Source organism: Pteropus alecto, unplaced genomic scaffold (assembly GCF_000325575.1).
Source record: "Pteropus alecto unplaced genomic scaffold, ASM32557v1 scaffold41, whole genome shotgun sequence".
NCBI classification, from domain to species: domain Eukaryota; kingdom Metazoa; phylum Chordata; class Mammalia; order Chiroptera; family Pteropodidae; genus Pteropus; species Pteropus alecto.
Genome location: NW_006430464.1, coordinates 531678 through 544694, shown reverse-complemented (window position 1 = coordinate 544694; position 13017 = coordinate 531678). Strand labels below are relative to the sequence as shown.

The 13017-nt window shown below is 52.0% G+C and overlaps 1 protein-coding gene and 1 non-coding gene across 2 annotated transcripts in view; one reads left to right on the top strand and one right to left on the bottom strand.

Moving 5' to 3' along the window:
- Window positions 1-5590: 5590 nt before the first annotated feature.
- On the bottom strand, window positions 5591-5709 carry LOC112482170. The gene has a single exon (XR_003047223.1). It is a non-coding gene; the product is annotated as a 5S ribosomal RNA (ribosomal RNA).
- A 1433-nt stretch (window positions 5710-7142) lies between these two features.
- The window catches only part of IGLON5 (IgLON family member 5), a 19090-nt gene continuing 13215 nt past the window's right edge, over window positions 7143-13017 (top strand). The window contains exons 1-2 of the mRNA XM_025048694.1: window positions 7143-7219; window positions 9749-9924. Of these exons, the coding sequence (XP_024904462.1) occupies window positions 7143-7219; window positions 9749-9924 (253 nt within the window). The remainder of the gene's footprint in view (window positions 7220-9748; window positions 9925-13017) is intronic.

The following is a 13017-nucleotide window of genomic DNA, read 5'->3' as shown; positions in this document are numbered from 1 at the left end:
ATCTTCAATACTTTATGAGAATTGTTTATTATAAAATTTTTTTTAGATTAGGCTGGGGAATTTTATTAGCTAGTATTATATACCAAAGTTAGGGGTGGGGGAAAACCTTCAGAGCTCAATTGTGATGACGTAAAGGCTGAGTAGGCTTTTGTTTGCTGATAACAATTTAATAGCATTTATCTTGTACTTGGCTCAGTGGCCCGGACTGTCACATGGCCACCCCTAAATATAAAAAGCCAGAGAAATAGAGGGTTGCTTTTTCAAAAACCGAGGACTCAATTACCCGAACAAATTTGAAATAAGGAGGAGACACAGGAGGGTGGATATCATGTAGGCAACTCTCGGGGTCAGTCTGAGACATTGTCATAAAAGGTATAGACAGATAGGAGTGCTGAAGGGAGTCCGAAGAAGGAGACTTTCTAACTTTTACCAGAGGGAAGTTCCGTTTGACCTGGACTTGGATGGAGTGATAGGATTCGAATGTGGGCAGAGGAGAGAGAGGCAGAAGGATGCTACCAAAAGGGGAGTGGCCCAAGTAGACGTGCAGAGGGAGGAATATATGGAGTGCGTGTGAGCAGAGTACCTTTCTCTCTGTCGCGTGCAAATAATTGCAGTTGTTTTGTGGTGGACATAGGGCCAGTGTGGGCAAAATCACGGAAAGCTTCGAATGCAAGATAAGGGAATTTGGAATTTATCCTGTCATGGAAATGTCTTATCACTCAAAGATCTCTTAGAGCTAGCCCATCTTCTCCATCCACTGTGCCCTCTGAGACCATGTCATCTTCTGAACTCTTGCGTCCTCCTCGGTGCAGACTCAGAAGGACCCGTGTAATGCCTAAACCGCTCCCCTTGGTTTCATGCCTTCCCGTGATCCCTCTGACTTTCCACTGATGTGGAAGAGAGCCCGAGCTCCTCAGTCTGGCACTTGAGGCCCTTTAAAGGAGGAAGGGGCCGAGTGAAGACCATTAGGAGAGAGAAGGAAGCAGACATGGATTCGGGGGTCCACGGAGAGTCATGGGGATGCTCCTCTGTTCTTGAAGCTCCTACTTCAGAAGATAACAAACTTTAAGGGCGACGGAAGAGACAGTAGCCCCCAGTTAGCAGCGAGTTGATTTCTGCCCCCACCCCGTGTCTCTTACTGCCACCCCTTGTCCTTACTCATTCCAGATCCTTCCCTCTAGGACGTACAGATCTGAGGTCAGAGTCGGCAGCAGCATAGGCCCTGGTCCTCTCCTGTCCTTGACGTCCTCTTGGCACCGATGTCACTCCCAGTGTTGTGGTTGGGTAAGTGGCATGGGAGGCAGGGTGGAAGGTACCCGAGGAAGCCAGGAATGGGCTGTGGGGGGTGCGAGTAGGGGCGGAAGATGGGCAAGGCCTGCGGTAAGGTAAAATGGTGAGGACCTAAAGACTTAGGGACTTGATAAATAATCAGTAATAGACAAGTTCCAGGCGTGCATTCTGCGACTGGCGTTGTGACCCACCATGCGTCCCGTTTCATCTACCCAACAGCCACCTCAGGAGTTATTATTCAGATTTCACAGACGGGAAAGCAAGCTTTGGGAGATTAAGCACCTTGCCCAAAGCCACTTGAAATTCTGCTAGGGGGCGTATCCGACTCTTCTGACTCCTGGTTCCATTTTAATGCTACGCCCCTGCCACTCTAAAACCTAAACCATAAATGTATCCACATCTGCTCCCTCGACATCCTGAGCGGGCGGTGTCGTTAAGCAACATCTTAGAAAACAAACAGCATGGAGGCCCAGAACCACATGCGATGAGATCCATGGATGAGATGTCATGGAGTATCAGACCTTACGTGTGGAAAGCTGAGGTCCAGACCAGATGCCGTTACTCCTTTCTCCATCACATGAGACAGGACCCTTAATCTCTCTGAACCTCAGTTTCCCCATCTATCTAGGAGAGTAGTAATAAAACCATCGTAAGAATGGCTTAATCTGATTTCTGTGAAGGTGTTTGGAAATCTGTAAACACTTACTCACGTGGTATATTACTAGAAGTGGCCTTGGGAACCATGAAGTTCACCAGTACGTTCGTTTCGTACTTGGGAGAGTTGTCACCTAGGAAATAGAGAAGGAAGGGGAAGGAGTAATTGCTCAGTAAGCGCCAACAGCTAAGTTACAACCTGCAACTAATATCTTTGATTCTCACCACACCGTGGCTCTGGTATTATTGTACTCTTCTGAATGAGAAACCGAGATTCAGAGATGATGTAACATGGCCAGTGCCCCCAGATGCAGTTACTACCAACAACGAGGACAACAAAAAACTCAGCAGACTGGATTCGGTTGGTGCAGTTTAGGAGTCCCCAAGACCACCCTCATGTTCCACGATTTACAAAAAAAGACTCACAGAACTCAGCAGAACTGCTATATTCATAGTCGTGGCTCATTATAGCAAAAGAATAGAGATTAAAATCAGCAGAGGGAAGAGGCACATAAGGCAGGGTCTAGAAGAGACCAGGCCTGAGCTTCCAGCTGTGTCTCCCAGAAGAGTTGTGTGGACAGTGCCTGCTTCTCCTAGCAACAATGTGTGGCAACACTCACAATCTTACCAGTCGCAGAAACTCTCCAAGCCAGGAGAGTGTCCAGGGTTTTTATTGGGAATCTGGTCCTGTAGGCATGGCTGGCCACCCCCATGACTGACCTTAGTCTACAGCCCTTCCATGGGTCAAGCTGATACTGTGTGGCCTCGGGCCTCAGGTAAACCAAAACACTCTTATCAGGCAGGACATTCCTTAGAAGGGCTTAGAAGTTCCCTACCAGGAGCTGGGAAATGGCCAGACCTTTCTAGGGTAAGGTTAATCCTTTAATGCACCATTGGGATACTGGGGGACGGGAGGCGAGTCTGTTTCTCATCTTGAATCCTCTCCCACAGGGTTGCTTTCTCATGTTTTGATGGAAGTCACGAAGATACCTGTGGAAGAGGGCCTGTGCACTACAGTCCCCTGCACATTAGAATTTTCCAAAGACTCCCCAAGTAATTCCATGATCACGGGCTACTGGCTCAATAAAAATATCAGCTTCCCTATAGCTACAAACCAGCCCAGTGTTACCAGAGATGACGACACAGATGGAAGATTCCACATTGTTTGGAATCTTGAAGAACCAGACTGTACCCTGCTGATCCACAATGTACTCAAAAAGGACAACGTGACATACTTATCCTATGCAGATCCAGGAAAACAAAAGAGTGCTTTACTGAAGAATATCACACTCTCCATGTCAGGTGACACTCAGTCTCATGCAGTGGGTAGTTTGGAAAGAAGGAACTCCAGAAGGGATTCTGATCATTGTATAGTTTTACCACGCTGGGCGCTGGGCTTTACAAAGCTTAGTGATTCCGTACAAAGAGACGGGTACAATCGATAACTTTATTTTTCTGCCTGGAAATGGCAAAAAGAGAGGAAAGGACGTGCCTAGCAGCAGCATCAAGCCAGGAAGAGATGGAGGCGTAAATGATCCCAGATCAGCGGGGACGGAACGGAGCCAACAGAGAGCTGGATTGGGAGGGAGGAGGCAGAATAAGAGCTGGCCCTAGGAAGTGTAGTCTGGGGGACAGAAAAGGGATCAGAGGCCACGTACGTCCTTAGGAAAGTCACTCACCAGGGTTCAGGTTCGTTCAAGTTCTGCCACCTTAAGACCTCTTCAGTTGACTCACCTAGATAATGGGGTATGCCCCTTCCATTCAGAGAAGGGAAATATGCTTGTGAAGAGCCACCCAACAATAGCAATCCAGAGTCCGTGTGGTTGGATGAGTAGAGGCAGGGTACCAAATGAGCTAATGAGTGGGAACGCACTTCGTAACCTGGAAACACAGTCCAGTGAAGTGTCCATGTCCCCAAATTTGGATCCAATCCCTCTCCCTCCTTCAGATCTGACCCGGAAACCAGAGCTGTACATCCCAGAGAGCCTCGTGGCTGGGAAGCCTGTGACCTTGACCTGTACTATCAGAGGCCCCTGCATAGAAACCAAAGTCCTCTTCCTGTCCTGGAAAGGGCCTACCATGTCCTTCAACACAGATGGCTCCAGCAACTCCTCTTCCTCAGTGCTGCAGTTCACCCCAAAGCCTGAGGACCGTGACACCACCCACCAATGCCGTTTGAACTCCCTGCCTAGCTTGACCAGAAGTAACAACAGCTTCCTTGTGATCTGTGAGTGCTGGTGGGCAAGGGGAGATCTGGAGTCTGGGAGAAATGATAAGCCCGAGAGAAAGACTTGAGTCCTTGTGGGAAGGTGGGAGGTCATCTGTGGAGCGGCCACATGTTACCTGGCTTCTGGGGCTGAAGGGTCAGCTGATCCCGAGTCTGAGACAGATCAGGAGAGAGAGTAAAGGCGAACTGCTCTGAATCCCAGCCCCTCTGAGCTTTCAGAAAGTCTTTCTGAAACTCCTTGTGAATCATGAACAAAGAAAAGGCCGGGTTCTGGAGGAAGCCTGGAACCAAAGTCAGGATGCCTTGCTGACTCCTAACCCTCCCTCTCCACAGCACCTCCCATTCTGTTCTATTCCTCTTGTTCCTTTGGGAAACTTCTACAGTGCAACTGTTCCTTCTATGGAATCCCCACTCCCACTGTGCGGTGGTTGATGAAAGGTGTTCCCGTGAACGTGAACAACATGGATAACGTCCTCCAGATGACTTCCATCATGAGGGCCCCCTGGAACAATAGCACCATCGTCCTCTTGGGGAAGCCAGAAATAGTCATGAGCCTCCTCTGTGAGGGGAGGAACCAATATGGGATCCACGCCTCAAGCATCTTCCTGATACCAGGTAAGTATACAGGGGGTCTCGTGACTGGGCTAGGACAACACCACCTAGGGACCAAGAGGAGGATGAGCACAGGGACAAAGCAAAGAGTAGTAGCTCAGACTTCACAGCCGTAGAAGAGAAAACACTCTCCCTGCCTCTGATTTCAGATAAGAGTGCGGTTTCCAAAATGTTCATGAAAGGTCTGATCCAGGGCATCGTGTATGGATCCACCGCATCGTCGCTCCTCTTCTTCTTCCTCGTCCTCTGTGCGTGAGTATCAAGTTGAAGGTCATGCGCATGCCTTTCTCAAAGCCTGCTCCATCGATTTATGTTCTTTCTGTCTTTCCTTCAAATTCTTCCAGTTTATTCTGCTTTTTCTACTCGCTTATATCATTAAATTGCAGCTATTCTTCTTGTCCAACATTTGATTTTTCAAGGCTATAAATTTCCCTCTAAGCATAACTTTGGCTGCATTTCACAAAATTTTAATATAAAATATTATCATTTAGTTAAAATGTTTCTAATTTCCATTATGATTTTTTGATCCACGGGCTTTTTAAAAGGCATCCATATTTTCTAATAACTCATTTTTTAAATTTCTGGCTAAATCCAGTAAGTTCAGAGAATATACTACGTATGATTTCAATTTCATATTTTCTCTGTGGCACAATTTTTGTTTAGTTGTTTTTTTGTGTATTTTATTTCTCTGTGGCACAATTTTTGTTTAGTTGTTTTTTGTGTATTTTTTTTTTTGGTTGACCTCACAGATTGCAAGGACCTTGTCAGCTTGCAATCCCTTATTTTTTTATTTTGTAAAATTTTTTATGCCTACAGCACCTGGTCTTCCTAGGCGGTTTCCCATCCAAGTACTAACCAGGCCCGACCCTGCTTAGCTTCTGAGATCAGACGGGATCGGGCTTGTTCAGGGTGGCATGGCCGTAGACTTGTTTAGTTTTTATAAATACTCTGTGTGGGCTTGAAAATAGTGTGTATTCTATGCCCATTGAATTCAGTGTTCCACTGATATAGCCTTTCAATCAAGTTCGTTAATCACGTCGTTGAAATCTTCTCTAGCTGTACGGTTACTTCTGCTTGGTGCCTTTCTCGACACTTAATCTCCCATCCCTGTCCCCTTCTGTTACCTGGCTCATGTTAACTCGTCACGTGGGACTCCAGCTCACAGCTCTTTCGTCATGTTCTCCAGGAAACCTTCCCCGGTGCCTGGGTTGGGTATCTTTCCAGAGCACCCATAACCATCTAGTTCTGGGGTATTAGCACTAATGCTTTCACTCTGATGTGACTAAGCATGGATATCCTTTCGTTTGCTGTTATTTACATATTTTTTTTGGCCTCTTCAATTGGTGTTTTAGTCTTTTCTCAATTCTGAGAAATTCTCCACCATTGTTTCTTCAGCTATGACCCCTGCCCTTGTCTTTCACTGGGGGGGGTTCTCATTAACTACTTGTAAAACTTTCTCTCCATCCTTTTCTCTCTTGCCCTATAGTCCTATATTTTCCAGGGACATAGACAAGTAAACAAGTGCTAGGTTAGAGGTCTGTACAAGAAAGATGCAAAGGGAGCCCAACCCCTTCGGTATGTCCATCCTTCGGTAGGGGCGGAGTCCCAGTACCGTCTAGAAACGCTTCAGCTTATCCCTGGGCAGCCTTCCCCGACACGATGCTCCGTCAGCATTATAAATGTTTGTCTCTTCCCCACAGCTCTCTCGCATCCTCCCCCTCTCACTCTTAGCAATAAGGTTTACCTACCTCACCGGAAAAAAAGCAACTCCCAACACCTCCGAAAAGTTATCACCATTGGTGCTAATGATTCACTCCTTGCCTTGTTCAAAGAAAGAGGCATCCCTTTTCCTGTCTGAGGTCAGCCCCACCTCCTGTGCCTGGGAATGCATCTCCTCCACACTCCGTGAATCCTCCCTTCTGTCTCTTAAATTTTCAATCATTCTTTCTCGACTGGGTCTTTCTCAGAAGGATATAAAAATGCCCAAATCTCTCCCGCCTGAGTCCCACCAACTCCCTCTGTGTAACATCCAATATTTTATTTCGAGAGAGTAGCTTACACCCACTTCCTGATGCTCATCACCGTTACATTCTTCAATCTACTGCAATCTGCTCGCCAGCACCAGGCCACCAAAATGGCACTTTCTAAAGCAGCCAGTGATCTTTATTCTCAAAAGCCAATGGCAGATGTTCTGTGTTTCTCTCGTTCATCGTTAAGTGGCATTTATGATGCAGAGGGGTGGGATGAGGCCCTCCTGCCAAGCGTCTCCTTTTCACAGTGAAGGAGTATGGCAAGGCCACCTGCTAAAAGGGATTGCGCAGGAGCAGGGACGAGGGCTAGGGAATTTAAAACGAGAGGGATGGTGGTGCTGCAGGTGGTCGGGATGGCCGCCGGGAAGAATGAACGGGATCTGTACAAGGACGAGGAAAGCAATTGGTAAGCAGCAAATGTCACTTGTGTGTGATGCCTCCTCCTAGAAGTGGTCATTGGAAGAGAAAGTAGGTAACTTTCTCCATCGATCTGGGTTTGGATCTGTGCAGAGTGCCATGAAAGGGTGACGATGTGGGAGACAAGGGAGGCACAGAGGCTGGAGGGAGAGAGCCCTTTGAGTGGGTAGCCATCTGTACGCAGTGGGGTGGGGAAGGAAGGAAGGGACACCCAGATAGTGACTAGAGAGTGCGATGTCTTGGAACTGAAGCTTCCGCCTTCAGGATCAAAGAACAGGAACACGGGATCGGAACGAGAGCAGAAGAAAGCTGGATAGGATAGAAGAACGAGGCAGATCATGAGGTATCGGGATTGAAATTTTCAGAGGTGGAGGAGTTTGGCAGGGATAGTGGACCCTTGGTAGTTAAGGGAGACAAGTTGCATTAGTCAGGACTCTTTCCATTGTGGCAGCAAGAGCTGAACTCCACAAGTTCAAAAAAAAAAAAAAAAAAAGAACGGTTTTGGTTACCTATTGCTTTGTCATTACTCCCTAAACTTAGTGGCTTTAAGCAATGATCATTTTAGTACATCTCACAGTTGCATAGATCAAGAGTTTGGGTCAGGTCCAGCTGGATGATTCCTCTGCTTCCTGTGGCATCTGTTGACGTCACTTGATAGTATTCGTCTCGCAGCTAGGCCGAGATGGAGAGTCCCGGTGCCTTTGCTCACATGCCCGGGGACATTTTGATGGGGACAGCCATAGGCTGGGCTCAGCCGGACCCCTCTCTCTTTTCCCTGTAGCCTCTCATCTCTGCTGAGGCAGAAGTTGCCAGTCCTCTTTAAGGCTAGGCCAGGAATTGACAGAGCATCACTTCTGCCATTTTCTGTTAGAGCAAGTCACAGGCTAGCTGAGGTTTAAGGGGAAAGGAAATAGGCCCTCCCTCTCCACGGGAGGAACGCCAAAACTTCGCAGCCATCTTTAATCTGCCACAGGAATACATCAACCAAGTGTTAAGTCTCAGACTCAAACAACAGATTTGTCTTCTCACAGTTCCGGAGGCTGGAAGTCCAAGGTCACAGTTGCTGCCCCTTCGCACAGCGATTCCTCTGTGACACGTGCCTCTGGTGTCTCTCTCTCTTCGTACAAGGACATCAGTCATATTGGATTATGGTCCTGCTTAACGGCCTCTGTTTAACTTCCTCACCTCTTCGAAGGGCCCCGTCTGCAAGTACAGTCAACCCCCGAACAACGCGGGTTTGAACTGTGCGGGTCCACTTGTACCAGATTTTTGATCGACCCACTCAGTACAAACCCGCATTGCTTAAGGGTCAGCCGTACAGTCACATGGGTTAGGCCCATCCTTATGACCTCATTTAACCTTAATTACCTCTTCAAAGGCCTTATTTCCAAATGCTGCCACATTCAGAGGTACTGGGTGTTGGAACGTCAACCCGAGAATTTCAGGGAAAGGGCACAGTTCAGCCTATGACAAGGAGCATCTGTGACTGGACGCAGGCACACAAACGATGTCTTGTCTGTCCCCATCCTCAGCTTTGCATCTTCCATGTCGACTTGACCTCTGTAGGCTCCCTCCACTCAGCGGGCCTGCTGGCCTGCAGCCCCACGTTCACAGCCTCCCATCTTAGCAACTTTAGCTGAAAGAAAGCTTGTCTTGCTCTTGGTGACATACCAACCACGGAGATAACTCTGATTGTCCCTGCTTGAGTCGCAAGCCCATTCTGGGCCAAGGGCCACATCCAGTTGGACGAGTTCTTTGAGGAGGCAACCCTGAGTCCGCCTTGTCCATTCCCACCGAAACCGCAAGAAAAGCTCCTGTCCGTACTTCCTCTTCGCCCCTTCCACCTCCTGACCAGCCCCGGTGCTTCCCCGTGTGGCCCTGTGTGGCGTGGCTGCCCCTTCTCCCGGGAACTTTGAGTGACAAGGTACCTTTTCAATGGCAATTGTCTTCGGATCTTTTGGCTTCACCAGAGCCAAATACAAACAAAATCCCAGGTACAGTTTAAAATAACTCGAGAAGAGCCGGACTGGGCAAAGCAAGGGGACCGGGCAGCAGGCCTGGGATTGCCAGGGCAGGAGAGAAGAGAGACGGGCCGCGTAATCAGTGGGAGGCCTGCACAACAGAACGCTGCCCAGCTAGCTGTAAAGACAGACAAGTTCTCCGTGCGCTGCTATGCACACATATGCCAGACATATTAAGAGAAAGAAGCAAGGTATATAAATTAAAAAAAAAAAAAATAGATTAGTCCAGAAATAGAAAATTGTATACTTATCGAGATATCAGAGGCTCAGTCATGACCGGCCGCAGGCTGGAGGGCCAGGGCTTCCAGCCCCGGGATGGTGGGGAGCCAGGGAAGAGGCTGGGGACAGGGTCCATGCCACGGGAGTAGGTATTTGTGCCCCAGGTCGACAGAAGGGAGGGCTGGTCACAGCCCACGAGTGGGAGGAGACTTCGTCTCCTGTGCTCCAGCCCAGGGCCCCTTCCTAGAATCGGGCTGAGCACAGGCTCGTTGCCTTAGGAGGAAGGTGCTTAAATGGTGCAAGAAGAGTCAGATCTCCAAGGACAAAGAGTCCCTGACCCTCAAGACGCAGGAGCGGCTGGAGGAGCCGGACAAGGCCAAGGAGACGGACAAGGCCAAGGAGACGGACAAGGCCAAGGAGACCGAAGCGGAAAACTCGCCAGTCTCAGTCGAAGGTCAGAGCCCGGGCCGCGCACACGAGCTGCACGGCCGAGGCCACCAGGGGGCACTCGTGAGAAACAGACTCCCAGGGCCCCCTGGACCCTCCAACCCCAATCCCCGGGGGCCAGAGAGCCCAGAGCGCATGCGCCGCGGGCAAGCCTTCCAGCTCGGGGCGCAGAGAGCCAGGGCTGAGCCTGACGGCCTCTGCCCGGGTCTTCAGGCTGAGCTCCCCTTCCAGCCCCAGGCCCAGCCCCTGCCCCGCAGAGGCCACCCAGCCACCAGCAGCCCCTGCCCTGCCAGGAGAGGGCGGTAAGTACCAGGAAGGGGCTCTGGCAGTCTGTTCAGGCTGCTGTCACAAAGCACCACAGACGGGGCGGCTTCAACCGCAGGAATGTATTTTTTCATGATTCTGGAGGCTGACAGTCGGAGATCAAGGTGTCGTCGGCAGGGCTGGTTGCTCCTGAGACCTCTCTCCTTGGCTCGTAGGCGGCCGTCTTCCGCCCGCGTCCTCACGCAGTCCTCCCTCTGTGTGTGCCTGTGTCCTCGTCTCCCCTTCTTACAAGGGCACCAGCCCTACTGGATCGGGGCCCACCCTCGTGACCTCATTTTACCTTAATTATCTCTTCCAAGGCCTGACTCCAAACGCAGTCACATTCTGAGGTCCTGGGAGTTAGAGTTTCAGTATATGAAAGGGGTGACGCGGGGGGAGACACAATTCAGCCCATCGCAGAGGATGCGGGAGCTGGTTGGATCCCTGCATTTGTGGGGGACTGGGAGAGGGGAAGGGACTTGCCACAGGCAGACGAACGCCAGCATCTGGTTCTCCCACAGTCTAGGGCTCGAGAGACAAGACCATGGACACGCAAACCACAGGACGGATGATGACAAACGGGTAGCTCGCAGGCGTGGCGACCCACCGGCTCAGTCAGACCCGCGCAGACACGCGGGCTCCCTCTCAGAACCCCCACCCCCACCCCAAGGCCTCCATGCGGCCTGCGGCCTATCAGCCTCCCCCAGGGCCTCAGCTGCTGCCTGCCCTCAGGCACACATGACGCACGGAGGGCCCTGGGGGGAGGCGGCCCCAGGAAATGCCCTGCTGCTGTCAGAGGCCACAGGGCCCCTACCAGCCCAGAGCGACAGCGAGTCTCCCGTAGCCTCAGCATCCCGCAGACAGAGGAACGGACCCAGAGCACGGAAGGGGCTCTCTCCGCAGGGCTGCCGAGGACCCCGAGGCCCTGTTCTCCGCACCTGGCTTTGCCAACAGGGAAACTGAGGCTCACAGCACCTCAGGCCATGCAGCAAGCCGCCCCGCTCAGGACACCTAACCCCAGGTCCTTGGTCCCTGTCCGTGGTCCCCTCCCGACCTTAACAGACTCTAGTGCAGCGGATGCAAAGTTGGAACTGCTGGGGGCCAGGCGGGTGCAGCCGCGTCCACCTGGAGGGGGCGCCAGGCAGCAGCGAACTCTGTTCCCACTGCTTTTCCCTGCGCCTCCCAGCAGGAACCAGGTCTCTGGTGCCAGATCCTGTGACTCCCCCCACGCCACCCCCAGGAGAATCCACAGCTTCAGGTTTCCGTGCGAAATATCTGGATTCGAACATGTCACTAATCGAAACCATGTTTTTAGAAAGCAGTACGGGTCCGAGGAAAGCCTCTCCTTTGCAAACCTGATCGGGAGCACAGATATGGAAGGGACACCTCTCCCCGAAGCCACGTCCCGCCAAGGGGAGGTGTCTGTGTACCGAATGCAACCCCCTTGCCGAGTGGAAATGGATTCCCCAGAATCCAGGCGGAGGCTTGGGTGTGGGAGGATACAGAAGTTTCCTGGGTGGAGAAGGGAAGTTCCAGATGACTCAGGGGCCACACAAACCCTGCCCTGGCCACGCTTACATTCTGGAAGTGGGGAGAGCGTGTGTGTATGTGGGGGGGGGGGATTGTTACTCGGCAGAGCACGCGCTACAGAGTCTCCCTAAAGGATGAGAAAGGGTCTGTGCGGAGCTGCTGGGAAGAGCCTGCCAGGAGAGGGGACAGCAAGTGCCAAGGCCCCAAGGCTCGATCGGGCACGGACAGAAGGGCAGAGCAGCTGGGGCCGAGTCGGTGCTGCGGGGCGGTGGCCTGGGCTAGCTCCTGTGTCCAGGGGATGTCGACCTAAGGTGGAGGCAAAGGCAGAGGCCCAGAGACCAGAGCATGAGACAGCGGCAGCTCAGGGCAGGGTGGAGTCGGGAGGAGACAGAGCAGAGATGCGTGCAGGAGGCTGAGCCAGCAGCTCCTGCAGACAGACGACTGGATGTGGGGGACGGATGTGCTTTTGAGGTAAAGCAGCCCCGGTGGGGTGACCTCAAGAATTGCTCCTCCGGCTGCCCCAGACGTGGAGCAGGCTCAGAAACTGCTATCCCCTTGCCTCAGAGGTGTATGTGGGGGACGGGACAGAGTTGCCTCACCTGGTGGGCCGGGAGGGAAGAACGAACTACAGGAGACTGGGGTGCTGGGCAGAGGCAGCACCTGCCCCCCGGATCGCTCATTCTCCTCAATAAGCCTGAGTTGACGCCACCTAGCAGGGGAGGACACGCAGGTTCTGGGAGGAGAAGTGACTCGTCGAAGGTCACACAGCCAGGTTCAGGAAGTAACGAGGGGTCGTCCGGACCCTGGATTACCGTCTCCTCCCCGCTCCCAGCCCCGAGGTCAGGGCCCCCGTCCCTCTCCATTGCCCCCTTATCCTGAGGAGGAGTCGGGGTAAGAGGAAGAAGGAAATGTCATCCCCAAAGTCAATGTTATTCATGAAAGTAGAGAAGCTGAGCTGCGTCCCACAGGAAGAGGGGCTGGGGGCGGAGGGGCTGGGTGACAAGACTCCTCGGTCTGAGGGAACAGGGAGCGGGGACCTGGACTCCTGGTCTGAGGGCGGAGGGGCTGGGGACCCGGACCCCTGGGTCTGAGGGCGGAGGGGCTGGGTGACAGACTCCCGGCTCTGAGGAAGGGTGACATTGGGACCCGAAGCAGGAGGGAGCTGGGCTCCAGAAGAGTCCCGGACCGCGGGTTCCGGGGGTCGAGGGGCAGGAGGCGGGCCGCCCGCGGCGGGAGGGTTGGGGGCCGGGCCGCAGTAACAAAGGCC